The sequence below is a fragment of the Aspergillus aculeatus genome (assembly GCF_001890905.1).
Source record: "Aspergillus aculeatus ATCC 16872 unplaced genomic scaffold ASPACscaffold_22, whole genome shotgun sequence".
Taxonomy (NCBI): Eukaryota; Fungi; Ascomycota; class Eurotiomycetes; order Eurotiales; family Aspergillaceae; genus Aspergillus; species Aspergillus aculeatus.
This window is the reverse complement of record NW_017962997.1, coordinates 54146-74833: the sequence shown is the minus strand read 5'-3', so window position 1 is coordinate 74833 and position 20688 is coordinate 54146. Positions and strand designations below refer to the sequence as shown.

At 54.5% G+C, this 20688-nt stretch overlaps 7 protein-coding genes and 1 non-coding gene across 8 annotated transcripts; 5 read left to right on the top strand and 3 right to left on the bottom strand.

Annotated features, from left to right (window-relative positions):
- Positions 1-781: 781 nt before the first annotated feature.
- Positions 782-3081, bottom strand: ASPACDRAFT_1876832 (uncharacterized protein). The gene is made up of 3 exons (XM_020198086.1): positions 2776-3081; positions 1998-2608; positions 782-1938 (listed from the first exon to the last, which is right to left on the bottom strand). The coding sequence occupies exons 1-3, from the start codon at positions 3042-3044 to the stop codon at positions 1007-1009; spliced, it is 1812 nt and encodes a 603-aa protein (XP_020051369.1). The 5' UTR covers positions 3045-3081; the 3' UTR covers positions 782-1006.
- Positions 3082-4243: 1162 nt separating this feature from the next.
- On the bottom strand, positions 4244-4786 carry ASPACDRAFT_48132 (uncharacterized protein; the record flags this gene model as incomplete). Its single annotated transcript, XM_020202067.1, has 1 exon — positions 4244-4786. The coding sequence occupies one exon, from the start codon at positions 4784-4786 to the stop codon at positions 4244-4246; it is 543 nt and encodes a 180-aa protein (XP_020051368.1).
- A 1737-nt stretch (positions 4787-6523) lies between these two features.
- ASPACDRAFT_36907 (FAD-binding oxidoreductase) lies at positions 6524-8290 on the top strand (the record flags this gene model as incomplete). The annotated part of the gene is made up of 5 exons (XM_020200260.1): positions 6524-6805; positions 6854-7067; positions 7123-7523; positions 7574-7950; positions 8017-8290. 5 exons carry the CDS (start codon positions 6524-6526, stop codon positions 8288-8290), a joined length of 1548 nt encoding a protein of 515 aa, XP_020051367.1.
- A 462-nt stretch (positions 8291-8752) lies between these two features.
- Positions 8753-8842, top strand: ASPACDRAFT_t309. The gene has a single exon. It is a non-coding gene; the product is annotated as a tRNA-Asp (tRNA).
- A 619-nt stretch (positions 8843-9461) lies between these two features.
- On the top strand, positions 9462-10344 carry ASPACDRAFT_48130 (uncharacterized protein; the record flags this gene model as incomplete). The annotated part of the gene is made up of 3 exons (XM_020202066.1): positions 9462-9551; positions 9618-10120; positions 10185-10344. The coding sequence occupies 3 exons, from the start codon at positions 9462-9464 to the stop codon at positions 10342-10344; spliced, it is 753 nt and encodes a 250-aa protein (XP_020051366.1).
- A 5069-nt stretch (positions 10345-15413) lies between these two features.
- ASPACDRAFT_1860409 (glycosyl hydrolase family 43 protein) lies at positions 15414-17605 on the top strand (the record flags this gene model as incomplete). Its single annotated transcript, XM_020197740.1, has 12 exons — positions 15414-15546; positions 15624-15715; positions 15775-15986; positions 16044-16096; positions 16157-16191; positions 16243-16387; positions 16442-16447; positions 16495-16538; positions 16598-16689; positions 16751-16841; positions 16908-17319; positions 17379-17605. 12 exons carry the CDS (start codon positions 15414-15416, stop codon positions 17408-17410), a joined length of 1347 nt encoding a protein of 448 aa, XP_020051365.1. The 3' UTR covers positions 17411-17605.
- Positions 17606-17741: 136 nt separating this feature from the next.
- On the bottom strand, positions 17742-18887 carry ASPACDRAFT_127499 (uncharacterized protein). Its single transcript, XM_020197029.1, has 3 exons — positions 18537-18887; positions 18422-18474; positions 17742-18366 (listed from the first exon to the last, which is right to left on the bottom strand). The coding sequence occupies exons 1-3, from the start codon at positions 18763-18765 to the stop codon at positions 17974-17976; spliced, it is 675 nt and encodes a 224-aa protein (XP_020051364.1). The 5' UTR covers positions 18766-18887; the 3' UTR covers positions 17742-17973.
- Positions 18888-19906: 1019 nt separating this feature from the next.
- ASPACDRAFT_48127 (uncharacterized protein) lies at positions 19907-20556 on the top strand (the record flags this gene model as incomplete). Its single annotated transcript, XM_020202065.1, has 2 exons — positions 19907-20072; positions 20123-20556. 2 exons carry the CDS (start codon positions 19907-19909, stop codon positions 20554-20556), a joined length of 600 nt encoding a protein of 199 aa, XP_020051363.1.
- Between the last annotated feature and the right edge of the window lie 132 nt (positions 20557-20688).

Genomic DNA, 20688 nt, shown 5'->3' with positions numbered 1-20688 from the left:
CGCACCCACAACAACATCATGGAACCCACCATCGGTGGGCCAGGTAAAACTTCTCTTTCCGCCCGACTTCCAAGGCCTGTCATGCGCGACGGCGTCATGTTTACGGAGGGGGGGGGGGGGTCCACTGTCGCTGCCGTCGTCTGCTTAACACGCAGTAAGTGGGATGGAGTTATCTGATCGGGATCCAGTCCTTTTCCCGTCACCACCCTTAGGTCGGTGGTTACACCGATAATCATAATCATAGCCCAGTAGAGTGTAAACTGATGGAAAGTGGTGGTAGACTAGGCGAAAGAGCAAAGAAACTAGTTACGCCACCGTTCCTAGTCTTCAGCCTGCCCCGGAGAGGAGCGGTGCTGCCTGGTCGGGTAGACCGTATGTATGGTATACGAGCAGAGTTTTCACTCACTCCTTTGGTGACTTCATCGTCGTCACTTTGTCGAGGAACAACTCGACATGCCCACAGTACTACATATGTATGGTTGACGAGAATCAGATCGCCTTTCTTGGAAGAGATGATGGTAGGTTGCACGGTCGGCAATCCGGCTCAGACATGCTGTGGCTGATGCTGCCGCCAAGTCGATTCTCGCCCGTCTAAGCTTTGCGTCCAAGAGTCCAAGAGTCCAAGAGTCTAAGAGTCCAAGACACCAAGACACAACCAAGACACAACCAAGACTGTCCAAGACACCAAGAAAAGCCAAGTTTGATGTCCATCCGACTACACGGTAGAACAACGTATGCACTCAAGCACGATCCCCCCACTACAAAACAATATATGCAGGTTGCAGGCAATGCAGGTGAATTAAAAACTAGATACAGAGGTATAAACTAAACAGCCCGTGGTCATGGACTGCAGATAAAAACGGGGTAACATGTAAAAACGGCCAAGCGCCAGGTATCTGTGAGTTTGAAGCAGCGCTTCCTTCCCCTTCCTCTCCCCTTTTGGTGATGTTAATGTTGATGTGGGTGTTGCTGTTGTTGCTGCTGTTGCTGCTGCTGCTGCTGCTGCCTACCACACCATACCGTGGACCTGCTTCTTCTTGCGCAGATCGATGTCCCGGATCATGAACATCCAGATGAACGACAGCACGAACAGCCCCGTGCCCGCGGCCAGCATGCGGGTCTGGGCGTAGCCGTAGGCCTCCTGGATGGCGGTGCGCACCGCGCTGCCGACCGGGTAGCTGAGCTGGGTGTTGATGTCCTCGTAGATGTCGTCGATATCCGGCAGGGCCGAGGCGGGCAGGTACTTGTACAATCCCTTCTCGAAGGTGTTGGTCCATATGGCGCCGGAGATGGTGTAACCGATGCTGTCGCCGACGGTACCGACGACGTTCAGCAGGGCCAAGGTGGCGGCGACGTGACGGTGATCCACGGCAGCCTCAACGGCGAGCTGCTGCACGAGAATAAAGACCGAGCCACCGATTGAAATGAAGACCTGGCACATGACCAGGTAGCCCACACTCTGATTGGGGCGACGGAAATAGATCATTAGCCCCTGGGCGAAGATATATAGCGGCACTGCCCAGTACAGCAGCCAACGGAATTTGCCGGTGCGCGAAATCAGCCAGCCGATGAACAGCAGCAGCACCCCGGACACCACGTCAAACGTGTTGTTAACGTACCCCGCGTCCGCGACCGAGAGGTCGTTGACAACCTGCAGGAACGAGGTGAAGTAGCTGTCCCAGCAGTAGTAGCAAACTTGATACGTCGCGTCCAGCAGGCACGCTCCCAGCACCGTCCGATCTGTCAGGTACTTGACATTCAGGAACGGCACCGGCGCAAAGAAGTACTCCCAGATCGCGAAGAAGATGATCATCGAGAATCCCACCACGATCATGGCGATGATATATCCCGTCTTCCAGCCATCGGGGGCCATAGTGGCGATGTCGAATGGCAGGAAGAAGACGACCAGTCCGGCGGAGAAGAGAAAGACGCCGACCACTGCATCCAAAGTCAGTGGGAGTCAGTCAACAGGGGGGGCAGGGTAGGGAAGGGCATACCGTCAAACTCCATGGCCCAGAACCAGATATTCTGGGTCAGGGTGCGGCCGCTGCGCTCGCGCACGAGGCGACCCTCCTTCTTGGCCTTGTTGGTGTTGTACCGCAGGATGCAGTACAGCGGGGCCGCGACGATAGGGAAGATGATGGCGAAGGCGCCGAAGGCCCAGCGCATGCTCATGCCCAGCGCGTCCTCACCGGCCTTAGGACCTGCAAAAGCGGAGATGATGTAGGGCGACGAGGTGAAGGCGTAGGCCAGCGCTCGGTTGCGCAGCTGCGACGCGTCGGCCGTCAGGGTGTCCACGCAAAAGGTGATGCCCGAGAAGCCGACATTATAAAACACGTAGCCCGCGCAGAAGCTGGGCAGGTTGCTGCACGCCGCCATGATGATCAGTCCCATCGTCGAGATGATGGCCATGAAGGCGAAGCCCTCGGCACGGCCCCATACGTCCATCAACTTGGCCAGCGGGATGAAGATGGCCGCCGTGCAGCAGTCGGAGACCACATAGATGACATTGAGCAGCGAGTGCGAGTCCCAGGCCGAGGTGAGATAGGGGACCAGCGTGGACAGGATTTCGCTTTGGAAGGCGTTGACGAAGTAGAGGAACCAGATGCTGGGTTTGTTAGTGGGGATGCTGGATGATGTTGCGGAGACTGGGGAGCTGAAGAAAAGGGGGGTCCGGGGGTTCTCCCCCGGAACGGTATATTGGCCCAGCACTCAGGATTGAAGTTGTTGGGAAGATGAAAACCAAGACAAGGCAAGGGGGCAGGGCAGGCGTACTTGATGAAGACGGCAATCAAAGACGCCTTGGTCCAGGTGGCGGTGATGGCCTCGACGGTGTGAGTACCGGCCTGATCCTCGGTGGATTCGGGGTGTTCCTCGTCCGAGTCGGTGTTGGTGCTATCGGTGGTGGGGGCTACGCCGGCCTCGACGTTCTTCTCGCCAGGCAGGGCGCTGCTGGTGCCCTCGACGGGGGAGGGCAGGGTGACGGCGGTGCCGGCGTCATCCGTCGTCGACCGACGGAAGGGAGCCCGCAACTTGGTGAACATGTTGGAGGGCGGGGTGGGTGAGGGTGGAACTCCGAAGGGAAGGGTGGGATGGAAGAAGTCGAGCAGGTGCAGCGCAAGGGGAGGTCCATGCCCTTTATAAAAGAATAAGCAGTGGTCATCGCCGTGGGGGATTCTTTGCCGGGGCTAGCGCTGCGTGACTCGGAGAGCAGTCTTTTACTGAGTAGGAAGTGTGCTCCGATCCACCAGGGCCATCTGATTATGCTGGCTGGGTATGGCTGCGTTAGTGTGGGCAAGTAAGTTTACGTAGGAGCTACGGTGGGGCGACTCGTTTCTTGACTTTCTTGGGTTTCTTGAGCAGTGGCTAAAGGCTCCGGCCGGCTGGAGAGGGACAGAAGAGAGGGTGAACGGGGAGAAACGGAGCTGTGTTGATTGTAGATTGAACTGTATGTATGTATAGTATTGTAAGCTGGTAAGGGAGGGGTGGTATCGCGTATGGTACGGTACTGCCAAGCGGAGAAAAGAGGGGCACTGGGATAGCACGAGAATTGGCGCCCCTCTTAATGTAAACCCCACTGTGCGTTCTCACGCCGTGTCCACCTATCGCTAAATTCTCGGACCGCTCTTGGTTTGCTGGCAGTGGTGAGCAAGAATTCTCTCGCTTCGCGGTGAGGGTTTTCTCGGTGAGGGTTGAATACTTATCCAGCATCCAGTCAGTGGTCGCCCAGTGATGCAGGTTATCTGATCGCGATCTTGTCTTATCTGATCCGTGGCCCTGGTATCAGATTTTTCAGAGTGTCACCGGTGGGGATGGGCCTGGTAGACCACCCAACAGTCCTAGAGCGTCTGACACAGAGTACACTACACACAGTAACTTTTAGTGTTCCACTAGTACGTGGCCTGGCTGCAACGTAAAGTGGTCACTTCGTGATAAATAATTATCTGACTCCCCACCCGAGAAAACTCTGTAGTCTCTGACCAGCGAAGTAATAACCCGATGAAATGACTTACTTGAGGAGAATTCAACATTCATCGAAAAACTCTGCTTGACAAGTCTAAATCAACATTCCTCTTCATACTTGGTTGCAGTAATCTCAGCTACATTTCTCGAATCTCGCCTTCGATAGCCAAGTCAGGGTCATGTAATTTGTGAAGTTGGCTGGCAGGACCGGTTGGATGCGCTCAGAATTGGATGTGATGATATTGAATTACTTACTTCTCCTATCTTCATTCGGTGCCACTTAGTCCCGCCACGGTCGCCCCAGGCCACATCCGCTACAGCTTGGAGGTGTGATGTCTGCCAGTCGTCGAGTGGTTCCTTGACGTACTCCATGCACCACCATGACCCGGTGCACTGATGGGTTCTCCTCATACTGCAATGGGTCGTCCCCCTGCGTAGACGACATTCCCTTACCGGTGGTTATCCACACCCCCTTGCTAGTTTGCCCGACGGTCGAGTTGCCGCGACTGGCGATGCTAGTGCCGTTTCTTCTAGGCACGCGCTTGACTCTGTTCGCAACTGGGAGGTAGCCCGACGGCAAGAGGTTTGAGCGGGCAAAATGCGTATGCTTACACCTGTGAGAGGTGGGATGATCCCGTGAAGAACGGGGTGGCTGCATGGTTGGGCGGATTGCACGTCGTCGTGCCACATGTGGGTAGATAGGGATGTCGGTGGTGTCTGCGTGCTCCAGTGCGATGATGGACGATGGCGATAGAGGCAGGCTACGAGTCAAGACGGTAGCGATGGTAGTGATGATGATAATGCATCTGTCGGTGGCGGACATTGCCTTCCGTCAAGGCGGTCTTGAGCTTGTCTCAATGGCTCACGTTGGAGGGGCTCGAGCTCAGTGGCAATCAAGTTGCCCGGGATGCTGCTATTGCCGCAGGGCCACACGCCCGTCGGACTAGTCGGTGGTTCTGCTGGAACTGGCAGGGACAAGAACTACTAGTGTCATCATGACACTGGGTAGGCCGGCACCGGAGCCCACGAGGCTAGGAGATTGGAAGGATGATGGCGCGGAGGTAGTCGGTGGGCGGTTGCTGTTTCTGTTGGCTGACAAGTCCGGCTGCATCTCACCCTCATTTTCAAGTGTCGTCTGCGCAAAGGGCCGATAACACCTTCAGTTGACAGTATGGGTTTTCAACTCAGCAACTGGTAGCATCGCAGACGATTCCACTGGGAATCAGAAGATTGGAGCCAATTCCGGACCATTAACGTGCTGCAGCCCACTGCAAGACTTTAGCCGGTGTGGAACGATGCTTGAGTTTTCTTCGCGGTGGGGCTGGAATTTGGGATGACGCCAAGGACTAGGATTGATAGTTTTGTATGGGAGTCCAGGGGTCAGGGTTGGCGGCAGCGTGACAGTCAGGCTTCCTTCTGTAGGCCGAGATTTGATTAATTGGATTGCAGTCGTTGAACTAACCCCATCGCAATTCGACTGTGTTTGTTCAGTTGTGCTGGATTTGGCTCACTTGAAGTGTGGACTGGTACTGCAGTGGAATTGGCTTTACTGATGTGGTCTAACTGTCTGCAGGGAAATTATCTACAAAGCTAGAGCCAAGGGGGTAAGCCTTCGGGACTCTTCTTGCTGGGGTGAATTGGCTTGGTTTGATGGACCCAGCTTCTGAGATGTTCAATCCACATTTTATATATCCAGCCGGATCTAGACATAGAACAACATACAAGACCTGGATCTCGACCTCGTTGGATGTCGACATAATATATTCAGACTTAGATCCTGTCTTCAGACGAATGATAGACATGAATAGTTGATATCCCAGGAGCTTTACTCGTATCCACGAGAAAGAGGAAGCTGCGAACATTGGTGCCTTGGGACTAGCCGGAGACGAGGACTGCAGAAAGGGCCGATGTTCGAATTACAGGACCTTTTTTGACCTTGTCCGTTCACATAGACGCGACGATGTATACTCAATCGATTTCTACAGTGGGCTTGGAAGAGCTTGATGTAGAGGTTTGTCCAGGGGAACGCAAACCATGAGAGTGACGGGATTGAGATCACACATGATCTGTATGTGTGATTTCTGGCTTCCATTTCCCTGCAGGTCAACTGTCGGCCCGGATCGAGTTTTCCAGACGGATTTTAATTTCTGGCATGTTGCCAGATTCCAAGATGTATGCTGTTCAGCACAGCGGCGATGTCTAACGTGTTCCAACTCTCGACCAAAGACCGGTAACTCATCATACACTATGCGGGCTACGATCGTGTGACGGTGTTTCCAACATATGAAATTCCCTCAGGACCCTGTTGTATGGATGGCGCTATGAAGTAGAGAGAGCGAGTGAAAGATCCGATAGGGGCAGTCGCAGTCAAGGCCGACAGCACTCATTGCTCCTTCTCTCCCATGGCTCAGAGCGTGGACTGTATCACCACCTGCCCTGTTGGTGCCACCACTGATGCACCTTGATCCCCTACTTCTTCATCTACCTATATTCATTCTCTTATATCTCTCCCTTCACACTCTTCGGAAGGTTTCTTAGCTCATGTTGTGTCTTGAACATCATGCAGGTCCCCGTTCTCATCACTTGGGCACTGGTCCTTCTGTCGTCCCTGGGACAAGGATCGCCGACCGGCTGCGTCGATGGCCTCTGTCTCATGACGCGAGCTGGACTGACGGCATTTCAAGTTGAAACCGAGCTTGGTCCACTACTCTGCAACGCCTCCAGTGTCTTTGGCCCCGACGATCCTCGCTGGCTGGGTGCCACCCTGCGATATGACGAATTCCTGCCTCCCCAGTTCGTAGTCATCGCCCAAGTCGGCTGTGAGTCCGATGTCTCCACCGTGGTAGGTGTCCTGCGTGGGGCAATCCGACTATTGGCTAAGGTGAAGTAGATTCAGTATGCGAACAGAAACAGCATTCCCTTCTACACGATCAATCGAGGCCACGGGTGGCCGATATCTCAGGGCACATTCCGAGGGCTAGGAATTGACCTACGGCTGTTGCAGGATGTTACCGTAAACCACACGAGACAGACTGCCACTGTGCAAGGAGGAACCGAGACACAAGACCTGATCGATGCGCTTTGGAAAGAGGGTCTAGTCACCAGTAAGTGGCTGGTACTCCCCCAAAGTCTGGGTAGCTGACGTTGGCTCCGCCCTAGCGACCAGTATCTGCGCGTGCATCGGACATGTTGGCCCAGCCATCGGTGGAGGTCACGGGAGATATCAGGGCCAGTATGGGATGATGAGCGACAACTTTGTGAAGTTGAACGTCGTTCTCGCCAATGGAAGTTCCATCGTCGTCTCCAATGATTCCCATCCGGACTTGTTCTGGTCGATGAAAGGGGCTGGCCACAACTTCGGTGTCGTGACAAGCCTCGAAATCAAGGTCTACCCACCCCCGACCCAGACCTGGTACTTTCGAAACTACTTCTACACGGAGGATAAACTCGAAAACCTGTTTCAGGAACTCAACAACCTCATAGGCAACGGAACCCAGCCGCTCGAACTGGACTTCCATTTCGGCCATTACGAGTGGAACCCGCGTTTCAACCGCAGCGATGTAAGTTCTCAGACCCCTGCGTTGTTGCGCCCCCGACTGACAGCGACGAGGCCGTGATCTGGTGGTCATTCAATTTCCTTGGCTCCGAACGCGAAGCAGAAAAATACCTGGCGCCCTTCGACAATCTCGGTCCGATCAACGTTGTCGGAGGCGCCGTGCCCTATCCCGCCATGCCAGATGCGACGCGCAACGGCAGGATCAGTCTGCCCTGTACGAAGGGACTATCGAAGATGATGTCTACCACCGGTCTCCAGATATTCAACGTGACAGTATGTCGTCGGGCGTATGAACTGTTCAATACGTACTTGAAGGCGTACCCAGCACTGAAGCCGTCCATTCTTCTGTTCGAGGCGAATAACCCGGCAGCGGCCCGAGCAATTGACCCTCGTAGCTCTGCGTTTCCCCATCGTGATGATAATAGTCGGGTGTACGATTTAAAATCCTCCCCGTGCACTGCGACGCAGAAAGTGGAAAGCTAACGCTCACGTGCTAGACTTGCTATGATAGCTTATTTGCCCACCCTCCGTCTCGAGGAACCCGCATCGCAACTTGCCAGCGGCATACTGGACGCTATGCTAGACGGCCAGCCAGACAGAGTGCCAGCGACCTATGTCAACTATGCATTTGGGCATGAGTCGCTGGAGTCCGTGTACGGCTACGAGGCATGGCGGTTACAGAAGCTGCGAGCCGTCAAGACCGAGTACGATCCTGACAACAAGTTTTCCTATTATGTGCCCATTGTCCCAGTTGCGGAAGATAGTGCATGAGACTGCTACCTCGTGTACATCTGAGCTTTGGAGAACCTGGAATCTTGTCATGGAGGAATCGCTACCTTGGAAGTGGAGTTTCATTGGGAAGCGATTATCTTACTATACGCTAAGCACCACCGAGCTGGGTGGATAGGGATGGGAGGGGTCTATGGAAATAAAGGCTCGACTATTCCACTAGAAATCCTTACCCACCTCTTTCGCAGTCTTGTTTATTTGCTGAATAAGTTGATCGATATCTTCCTCGCTCAGTGGTCGAATTGACTAAGAAGGGGGGAGGGGTGCAATTTCATGTCCACCCAATATATACTGTTGTAAACTGTGATCTGGGGAGGAGAATTAGTAAGCGAAGAGGCAGGAGGAAGTGGAGATGATCGTGCGTGTGGCCTTGTGGGCAGCTCGCGCTCTGTTGACTACAGAGTTCCAACAGAATACTAAAATATGTATGCATTCAATATCAATTCCTCGATGGTCTAACGGTCATGATTTCCGCTTGTCACTCCTGCCAAGGAACAAGCGCGGGAGACCTGGGTTCGACTCCCAGTCGGGGAGATCCTCGTTTTTTAGTTCCCCGTGCCCTTCTTTGTTTTCTCCCTCTTTCCTGGTCCCCATTGTTTTCATTCCTTTGTTTCCAGTCTACCTACTTATCCACCGTCATTTCCTACCTTTCTTGTTCCCAAAGGCCTCAATACCAGGAAGCCCATGCATCACAACAAGAATGGATTAACGACATTCCCACTGTCCCTATCTACTATCTAGCGAAACCACAGCCAAGGGAACGGGCTTGGCGGAATCAGCGGGGAAAGAAGACCTTGTTGAGCTTGACTCTACGGGCTGACGCTCAGCGACTCGTAGCAACAAGGTGACGCCTTGACCTAATCATCACGGGAGGCACAATCTGGACAGTGAATAATAAAAGATACGCGATCCTTTGTCTCTATCAGCATCAAAGAGCAAACAAACATTGTTACCCTGACTGATGTGGGCTGACGGGTGAAGTTCGGAGTATATAAATGAACATCCGGATTGTCAGGTCCCCCCCGGCGGTCCCCGCAAGAGTCCAATCACTCCTAGCCTCGACTAAATAGTATACTGGGTGTAATAATGTCTGTCCCCGACTGTGCTTCGTCTGACGCGCCTCTCGACCTGGCTGCACTTTCCGCCGCGCAGGATGTCTTCATCGAACTCTAGTTCTTTCACTATTCCCAGCTTTATGATTCCGGGGTGGTCCGAAGGGAAATACCCTGGATCCGCATGTGGGGTGGGCCCCAGCAAGATCTGGCCTGCTTTCTGGAAGCCGTGATGTGGTCGCTGATCGGGGTTGAAGAAATGGAAGAGCGCCCGATGGATAGTAGTTCCGCGTGGGGGAGATACCCGTGGGGGCCTCGAGCTGGTCTCCTACCACTGGGGTCATTACGCGCCCACCTTGGCCCGACTCCACCGGGAGGGGAGGGAACGGGCGCGGAAGCTCCTGGATCCCGATTTCTGGCAGACCTCCCCTTGGAACGACTGGAAGCCGACTGCCACCTTGGCCATGGTCTACCTGGAGCAGGCCTTGGCGGCCCTGGGCGATCCGCAGATTGAGGCAACTATCCGTGCTATGATCCGGAAGTACGTAGGTGCCGCCGCCGTCGCTCGGATGGACACCGATAACACCCAGCAACCGCGCCATCCCACCCCGTTCAAACATGGCCACGAGTGCCAGGTCTGTTGCCGCCCGCTGGGGGACAATCTTCAGGCTATCTTCTGGTGCAAGCGATACTGTGGCTACGCCGCCCATGCCGTCTGTATCCGCAAGTGGTGTCGGGGACGGGCGAGCCCTGTGGCCCCGTATCGAAACACTTGTCTGCAGTGTCGCCAACCCTGGCTGAGTCCCTGGGGGGGGTTGTCTCAGGAGGGCCACCCCCGATGACGAGTGTCGCTGCCGTCGCAGAAGGCGTAATGACGCCGATCGCCAGGCGTTCCTCGCCGTTCCTCCAAATGTGCAGCGCCAGATCTCTCAGTGCCTGCGCGAGCAGCCTCGCCAGCCCCTTGAGTGGCATAGTTTGTATTAGGGCTCATGGTGGGCTACCGGTCGCAATTTGGCATAACCCCAACTTGGCTGGCGGATTGCCTTGCCAGTCATAGGGAGGCAAAAGAAGGAAACAAACTAGTGTTTTCGCAACGCCGCACGTAGGAAGGCGGGTGAAGTTCGAGAAGACGGAGAGGTAGTTGACTCATGTAAGAAAAATGTGAGCAGCGCCCAATGGCTCGACCTCTACATCAGTGGCACAGTTTGTATGAGTTCCCATTAGGCCCAAGGATGGGCGAGGGGGTCCAGATTACACTCTACTCTCCGGAGACAGTGTTGGAAATTCATAGGGACAATTTACCAATCGCTTGACCCTGGTCCAGTCCAGACTGAGATCTTGCTGCCCTCTGAGGGCAATTCCCCCTCTCACCTCTCCAGTCGGAGTACTCCATTCCCCGGACCAAGGGTGATCCTGCAATCGAAGGAGGTCAAGAGTGGACCGCATGATTGCTCCAAGATTCCAGGCTATTGGACCGTACTTCTTCGTAAACCGCAATTGCGCCGATGGTTATGGTCGAAATTCTGGGGGACTTGCATTACAAGCTCTAAGGTCAAGGTTCAAGGTTCCATCGTCCCCTGCCATGCCAATCCCGTCACGGGACGGTGCGTAGGTGCGGCAAACGCAGATCGCGGGCATCCGCACCTCATCTCCCATGCCCCCTTCGACAATCCCTTTGCCCTTTGGCACAATCTCCGGGGCATTTCCAGACCCTTCTCCCTCTTTTCGAAACATCTACTCCTTCTTTCTCCGATGCAACAGTCGCATTAGCTCTTCAATCCGTCTTCCAACAATTCTTCATGCTCTTTGTTGCTTACACAGGCCGTGGATGTGATCGTGCCCACTAGCCCTACTCACTGCCGAAAGCAGTGGGCAGTAGTGTGTCTGGCCAGCAATCTTCATCAATCAACTAGAGGCAACCATCTCTTCATCCATCTCGTTCCTATCGTCCCCTCACAATGCTACCTGAACACTAATGTGCCTGTTGCTTGCAGAGAAGCCCGCGGACGCCGACCGACCCGTTTATCTCAGTCGCAGAAGGGTATCACCGCCATATCGATGCGCCCAACAGAAACATTACCACGCCCGTAAACCTGATCCCCTCAACGCAGTCAGATCTCTGCCCAAGCCACCTACAAGGTCGGCATCATTTCACGGTATTCCGGTGCATTTCCGCAAGTTGTTGATAGCAGCTGCCATACAAGACCTCTCTATTCGACCAAACTACCTTCTGAGAAGACACACACACTTACACACATACACAAACAGGTCTCCTGCCCTTCAGAACCTGTACCCTCTTGATGCTTTGACAACAGAGCTGGCTCGATAGAATGAATAGATGGATGGAAAAGTACATGGTCCCGAAGGGCTATTGTTTGCGGCCCTGCAGCCTCAGTAGCCAGACTGCCGCCCACCGCCCGCCCACCCCGATGTTCTCGGTGGTTCTTAGCTAGTTGTTCAAATAGCCCCACGTAGTCTGGATTTATCTGAGTAAGTAGGTACCTAGTTGGCAGCGCTCACCACTTTGGCCACTGTGTAGGAAGTTTCTCCCGGATAGCCAGACTGTCCCCCATGTACATGCCCCCCGGCATATTGCAGGATGACGCACCTTGCAATAGCTATTGGGCGTCCGTATCCGATGATTACCTAGGCAGTTGCAATCATTCACGAAATTGTGTTCAATATAACTATACCTAACTTGTGGAATAAGAATAAAATAATGTGATGGGCATTCATGTACTTGTTTAGATAGCCCCACGTATAAGGATCGCAATTTTACCATAGAGATCAAGCTGGTAATCTGCATGGTTTTCTCGGCCTTTTACTTCTGAAGTATAATAGTTATTTTCTCCATAGTGGACGAGGTCCAGCCATCCTAAGCTTAGAATAGAATATTAACTGACTTCCGCCATTTATTGTTCTGGATTGGTTCTATTCCTCCCCACCCAGCTTCCGGCATGAGCACGAACGCTGGCAGGGCCGAGGAAAGGTAATCCACAGGGCCCGACAGTATGGGCAAGATGGCATATCCCGCAAACCACCCCTGAGCACATACTGTTGCTCAAAACACAGGGCGTGAAAGGTACTGCCACACTGCGGTTTACACCAGACAAACTCGCCAACACTGTCCGGCTCTAGCCCGCCCCAGCGAATGGGGCAAGTGGCGTCCTCGGACTGAGTCACCTTCATGAACGGGCGATCGAACCGGTGGACCGGTGGCCGGCGCTCGTCGAGTCGAGATACCGCCGCAGGGTCTAGATAAGGATGGACTGCAGCTCGCATTGTGGAATGCGCCTCTGGACTCGTTAATTGAGAGCAGGCAATGCAGTATTGGTGCACAAAAGCCTATGGAGTAGGCCTTCCAGTCCGGTCGATCCCATGACGGGCGATCCCAGGCATTCCGATGTATCACTCTACGGATCCCTTCGGTCAACATCTCTTGCAGCATTCCCCTATAGTAGCCCCAGTGATGGGAGACGAATTCGAGCTGATGCCGGTGATCACTCCCAGCGGTCGCATCCCAGATGTACACGCCGCGTTTGAAGTCGACGTCGTTCTCTTGCTTCGCCCTGAGCCTTTCCTGATAGAGGATGATATGCAGCGTAAGCCCGCCTAAGTCCATGAAGCCGAGCATATCTCGGTCCATGCCGAGCGCATGCGCAACCGGAGACCCCCCTTTCACCAGCCGCCAAGAAGTCCAATCTACATGGAGATTATGAGCAATGTTTTCCATTTTTTGAGCAAGCATTTCCAGTACGACCATGTCAAGAGTGGGTTCCGCGGACGGAACCATCTTGGCTTCTGGGCAACAGGGACGGGTTGAGACAGACATACCTTCAGCGTGGTAGTGGCAGGGAAGAGGAACTGTGCTTGCAGACCGGGGGCAGGAGGATGCGGGAGAACAAAGGATGACGAAGATGTTTGACGGGGTGGTGCTGATCTGCAGCTATTTATAAACCACTCTGACAATGGGAGGAGATTGATAGAGCGGGATTGACGGTGTGACTTCTCATTGTCTGATTGCTTTAGGAACTAAAGATTTGAGTCTTCCCGGTGTGGCCTTGTAAGGAACTATAAGAGAGAGTAAAAAGAATCAGGGATTGCAACAAAGGTCACATAAAGACAAGGTGTAGAGCAGTGCATCCCACCACTGCCAGCAGTCTGCTTCGCATCAAAGGGCTGTCCGGCTGCTCAACCAAGCGCAGAGACTCTGTGACAAAGCAATTGTCGAGTCACTGACTCTGTATTGCAAGCATCTCTTTCCACGTTATGTAGACCTCTCTGCCTGTATTCAGAAGTCTCAAAAAAGTGGCGGATGACCGCACAATGAAACCAAAGGGAAAGGATTTGGAAACTGTGAACAGACCGGGCACAGAGCAAAGATGCGTGGATCTATCATCATGGGTAACCTTTCGGGTGGCCTGCCGAAGAGATTGGAAGAAGCTATGTGATCTGTGCTCGTTCCTCAGTGCTGCTGTCCACTGCTTACCTAGCTGCGAGGGCTCGCAGCTTGCGTGCAAGAAGAACCTCGCTTGCAAAGAATCCTCCCTTGTATGAATTGCCAAACCTTGCATTCTCCATCATCCATTGTACGAGTATCTAACTACCATTGAACCAGCGTGAGTGGGGGACCATCGGTCCCCTACACAGTCTGTGTTTGGATGGGGTGCGGGAGTCCGTGCAGAGGACGGCAGAACAGCCTTGTAGAAAAGGCGGTAAGGCGGTAACCCCGCAAATCCCCATTGCCCTTGCCTACGGAGTACACATGGAAGAGAAAGGGATGGAAGAGAAGATGCAGTGGAAGAAAAGACATTGTCTGCTATATATATAGCAGAGCGAAGAGAGGAGAGGAAGAAAGAAAGATGTAGAGTATCCATACATTGTGGCATCTCGGGCCTCTTCATGCCACCTGCTTTGCTCCGCACCATTGATGTCGGGAGGATACTTACATATCCATTTCGAAGGGAATACTGACTACCACCGGCCACCTCATATGCAACCATTGCACGTCAAACTCCATCGTGTCGTCCTCATGGCCGAGTCTTCACCCGGAAAGAGCTATTTCACGCCAAGCAGCACCATTACCCGTGGGACTCTCATGACGAGCAGTGCTGCCTCTCTTGAAACCACGAGCAGTCGACCTTCTTGAAGGATGAGAATCAGGCTATCGTGTTCTCCATTCTGGAGCTTGTGAAGAGTCAGGGGTTCAGCATCTTATGGGTGTTGGGGGGAAAGGGGGGGGAGGGGGCGCGGTCAGCCAGCTCTCGTCCTGTCCATGGCTTGTGAACTAAGTGGAGTCGTTCTCTTGATATCCCGAAGGAACCACTCTCGTATGATGCCATTGTGCTTAGGGACCTTTCAATCTAGACACTCGTCCGAGTTCTACTCTTCCCACTGTACATTAATGGGCGTGGTGACCCAGAATTTTTCTATTGAGCCATAGAGACCAGATCACAATGAAGGTCCCAGAATCTCCCGATCGCGCACATGGTCAAACTCTCTGCTGCGCAATCTACAGCCAGGCTTTGCTGAGTGTGTGTGAGGCATATTGCGGTTCTGCGGACATTATCCAGTAATGCTAGCTTCTGACAAGCTCCGAACAAAGGAAGTCATTGCAAAAGAGATTCGCCGCCCTCGATGTTTAGGGCTAGCATCGGAGCTGGGTTCCGCAACGCGCCGTGCCGCCGACCGGAAGTCAATCCTTCCTGAAGGGCTACTGTAATCACCGCGGGTCCAGGATCAGATTAAGCGGCGCACATGATGCAGGTGATGCAGAATGGGCGGAGTGGGCAAATGTAACATCGGTCGGAATAGCCCAACTCCCCTTGCACGACCCCGCAATTCTAGGTGATGAAGTGTGACTGGCATCCCTGTTTATTTATCCGCCTATCATGGAGTATCATGACGCTCCCTACCAGCAGACCACCACACCCCTCTGCGGACGACAGAGGGGTATAAGTTGGTCTGCATTCTTCATCAAAGCCCACCAGCTAGTCTTCGCCTCGGTCCTCTTTTCATGAATCACGCCGCTTCGTCCCGGTCGCTGAACCAATATGTATCGCATTATCACGTTCCTGGTCGGCCTGATCCCCCTCGCGCAGCTCGTCCACGCCTCGCTCGACATCGTCTCCGGTGCGACGTGGACTGCGGCGGGGACCAACAAGCATATCCAGGCCCATGGCACCGGTAGGCAGATTCGTTTCAAACTATCGCCGAGAGCCCTCGCGCGCGCAGACTAACCTATGACCGCATGTGCATCTCAGGGCTCACCGAGGTGGACGGGGTGTATTACATAATCGGCGAGAACCACACCTCCGGCTCCAGCTTCCAGTCGATCAACTGCTACTCTAGCACGGTGGGAGGCCCTAAGACTGAATGCAATGCGTGGTGTCGTATGCTGATTCTGCTCTCGAGAATCTCCGGGACTGGACGTTTGAGAACGAGCTCTTGACGTTGCAAGCTTCCGGGGATCTGGGGCCTAGCCGCGTCGTCGAACGGCCCAAGGTGATTTACAACGACGACACAAGAAAATACGTCATGTGGCTGCACATCGATGACTCGAGCTATGCGGAGGCCCGCGCAGGCGTTGCTACGAGTGATACGGTGTGCGGAGCGTATACCTATCTGTATGTTCAATGCTTTAGCTGGCGATGATTGCAGGGTTCTGAGGAGTGTCAATTCAGCAACGCGTCGCGGCCGCTGGGGTTCCAGTCACGAGATCTCGGTCTCTTCAAAGGTAGGCGCTGCTCGACTTTGGTATGATGCATCATGGATTGATATTGTGGGCATCGGGCAGATACCGATGGAACGGGCTATCTTCTTACCGAAGACGTAGGTGTTGTTGCACCATGGGCCGCATCCCCCTTCTAATGTCGCCTCCAGAGGGCCAACGGTCTGCGCATCGACCGGCTGTCGGCCGACTACTTGACCGTCGAAAGCAACGTTCATCTCTTCACGGCGGACTACGAGGCGCCCGCCGTTTATAAGACGGGAGACACGTATTTCATGTTTGCCAGTCAGCTGTCAGGTTGGTTCACTCACCCAGATGATTGGTGATGATGCTAATTGCAGACGAGAGTAGGGTGGAGTACGTATATGCCATTCCGTGACTACTCGTATTGACGCAAGCACCAGGCCCAAATGATAACAAGTACACTACGGCGACGAATCTCTCTGGGGTATGCTACACCTCGAACACTTTTTGATGAATATAGGCCACGATGCTGACACCCCCTAGCCCTGGTCGGACTGGGCGGACTTTGCACCCTCGGGCTCAGATACTTACAGCTCACAGACCAGCTATGTCGCCGATGTGGACGGCCTGGTGATGTGGGTTTACTCCTATACACCGACGCGCAGAGATCCATCGCAGGCACTAATCGTAGGGCAGGTACATGGGCGACCGGTGGGTGTCGACCGACCTGGCCTCGTCCACCTACATCTGGCTCCCGTTGACGATCAGCGGAACCACCGCCACAATTGTACGCACTCCTCTGTTCATCCTCCCCGTCGCTCGCCTCCGCTTAACTGAGTGACTCTCGATCTAGACCTCCGACGCCGCCTGGACCCCCTCCTTCAAAGACGGCACCTGGACTACCGTCTCTAACACCACCACATACGGCGCCAAATCCGCCGGCACGATCGCGGGGTCCGCCACCTCCATCACCTGCTCCGGCTGCAGCTCCGAGATCATCGGCTGGCTCGGGGGCCCCGACAATGGGACCCTGACATTCGGCGCGGTGGACTTCGCCGCCGCCGGAGAGAATACCCTGCAGATCTCGTACGGGAACGGCGACAGCACCCAGCGCTACTGCTCCGTCACCGTCAACGGCAAGACGCACATCGTCGCCTTTCTGCCCTCTGGCGGGCCGCAGACGCTGCGGACCAGTGTGCTGAATGCGGATGTTGAGCAGGGCAGTGGGAATGTGGTCACCTTCTCTGCGTACAACGGGGGATACTGTAGGGATTCCTGCTCTTAAGCGGTCGAGCTTTATGGCTAACGTTCTGGGTGCTGCTAGGTCCTGACATTGCTGGCTTGGTCATCTCATAGAGATCGGATTTGGCTGGGGTGCGTTGACTGGCTGGAATTTGTCAGTGTGGGGTGTATGCTGGAGCCCTTGTCGATTGTGCGATTGCAGCGGAATAACTGTCGTCAGTTCGGAAATGCGTGGGGTTGATCACGATTCCTTTTTCTCGGGTGCGGAGTGTATTCACAATAACACGGGAGTGATAAACAGCAGCTTCCTCACAACCTTGATTCTGTAGCTCTGATGCTACTAGCTAGGGCAGTTGCAATTATGAGAATCCTTTTGAACGATTGTCCCACAAGCACGTGATAGCCAGGATTACCGTCCAGCTTAACTAGAGAGCTTCATCTCTCGATCATCTCCTATGCGATCAGGTCCAGACCACCAAGTCGTAGTGGGATAACTTGTCCAGGTTACAACAACTACAGAGAGACTCCAAAGCTAACCTTATGTACTTTCAAAATGTGTACACATGATCAACCTCTTTGTTGTTCCATGACGCTACTGACAACTAGTCAAGTCTTCACCATATTACCATAACAGTACCCTCGCCAATATCACACATTTCTTCTGGAGTAAAGCTCATTCACAGAATATTTGCCACCGCGCCCAGTCCGCCTAGCAAAATTCCACCGGCCGCAATCTCTCGGGCGTGTATAGCGCCGCCAGTGAACAGTCCAGTCGACGGGGTGGCGGTGGCGGTGGCGGTGGAAGACACAACAGGGGTGGAAGTCGGCACAGAGGACGGAGCGCCCGCGGAGGTGGTCGACGTTGTGGTCGGGATGACAGGAACGGAGGTCGAGCTGCTGCTGCTGCTGCTGCTGCTTCGTGTCTCATCGACGGACGTGGAGGAAGAGGATGGGGCGGAGGGCGCGGAGGTCGGTTGAGCGATGGTGGTATCGGGCACGTCCGCGGCACTCGACACGGTCGGAGTCAGGGTCACGCCATACTGCTGGGCGCAGGTTTCGCGGTCCAGACCCTACACTGGTTCAGTCTCGATGGTCTTGCATGGGAAGAGGAGTGGGTGAGCGTACGGTGGGACAGCAGTAGGGGTCCTGAAGGCAGAAGGAATCACCGGGGCAGGCCCCTGCATGGGTGTCGGTTAGCTAGCTGACGGTGGAATGGAGGAGGCTGATGCTGGGCGCATACAGGTCCCGCCTGGACAGCAGGTGTCACCCCGCGAGGGGAAGTAGCAGGTGTTGCTGGTGCCACACAGGATTGAGCCTTCCGGACAGTCGGAGACGGTCGTTGTACCGGGGATGAAGGCGCCGTTGCCGCTGCTTTGGCGCTTCAGGAGATGCAGAGCCTCCAGCTGAGTGAGGCCGTGCGCGGTGGTTGTGGCCACGAGAGGGGCAAGTACAAGCAAAGAGGGACGCATGTTGACCAACAGAGGGATACACGGATTGAACGAGTGGAGGTGAAGACAACGCAGGGTGGACAAAATCAATGGGAACAGGAACAGCAGGGGGCGTAGTGCCCAGCCTTTATAGTTCTCTGCCGTTGGCCTTGTTGGTCGTGCCAGTATATATCTCCAGCACCAGGATACGAGGTCCCTGCATCTCGTTTGCTTGTTCCTGGCGGCTAATCTGCGAATACGAGTCTCCTGGCCATTGAGGGTTGTGGCCAAGGAAGTCGGTTTGGCGAGTCCTGTCGATCCCCTCGTGCCAAGACCGGGGTGACTGGGTTGGCAGTCGTCGCAGAGTACGAGAAGCACAGCTGTTTGGCGGAGAGAAGACTGGTTACGTTAAGCAGCGTTTTGACGCCTGTCTTGGGCCGATGATCTCAATCAAGCATCGACGTGAAAGGGTGAATGGCTGTCTCATGAGGGGGGAGTTAGAGTTATCGGTAGCGGCGCATTGGCCCATTTTAGCGGCCTATCAGACTAGAAAGCCGGTAGTGCAATCCTTAGCCAGGGTCTCTAGTGCACCTCTGTCGTATGTAGGATCATTTGCCGCCTCGCTTCCTCGCTTTGGTCCCGAACTATTGAGCGACTATCCCACTGCCGTGCCAGCTATCGATGACAGCAGTTGCCTGCACTACTCAACCCTATGCATTAACCGAACTATCCTAAGTAGTGAACACATTCAAGATCCCCTGAAATATCCTGGTTGGCGGTGGAATGCGTGTATGATGCCAGCCACGCCAAGGATTGTGGAAATAAGGCCAGCCTCTCAACACGAGCCGGGGATGCAGCCCCAGGCCACGATTGAGAACTTTAGTGCCAGTCCTTCTGCACCCCGCATTCTCTACCGCTAGCCAGGCAGAAGACCCACACTACTCAAGGCAAATTCACCTGTAATAACACTACTCTGCATTTACTCCCCGTGACAGATCATGGATAGGGCAAGAGGCTCGGCTCGGATGAACTTCGCCCGCATGCCCGCCCCCACCAATGGCATCATAGCTTACTCACCCATTCACCATCCACCCATCAATTATTCCATCAATTAATCATTCATCACTGAAGTAATAGCAACATTAAACCGCAGTATCATCTCATCCACACAACACAGTCCATCATGACCATCACTAAAGAACTCTCCTCCTGGCTCGCTCCCTCCACCGTAGAGGTGTCCACCCCGCCGCAACTCGGCCACCCCGCCCCCTCATCGCCCGAGCTCCCCCTGCCCAACCCCAACCGTCAACCCACGATCATCCTCTTTCTCCGCCACTGCGGATGTCCAGGTTCGTCTACCTCCTCCCCTTCCTTCCGACCACGTTGACGAGATCACCAGTGGCGGAATCCGATTTCCGCACCCTCCGCCTAGCAGCCGCCCACCACCAGCAGCTCGACTTCGTCGCGGTCTCGCATAGTGATGCACCCTCCACGGCGCGGTGGCTGGAGGCGGTGGGTGGGGCGGCAGAGCCTGCGTCGGGGTCTCAATCCAATCCGGTGCGGGTGATCGTCGATGTCGAGCGGCGACTGTATGCGCGCTGGGGTTCGGGGGTGGCCTCATGGAGTCACGTGATGAACCCGAGCGCGCTGATGAATATCGTCAAGTTGGGCCGCGAGAAGGGGATCTGGAACCGGCCGACGGAGAGCGGCAGTCGGTGGCAGGAAGGGGGGTTTTGGGCCGTGGATGGCGAGGGGATCGTGCGCTGGGGCCGGCCGGCCAGGCGGGCGGATGATTTCATGGATGTTGAGGCGGCGATCCAGGCTGTTAGCTAGATGGTTCGATCGGATATTGGGTTGGTGTGGTTATCCTAGTCTAGTTGTCTAGCTGAATGGTTCGTACGTGGAATGGAGGTGCGTGGCTGGAGCTGATGTTACAGTACTTCATTGGTCTAATTTGGGTGTTTG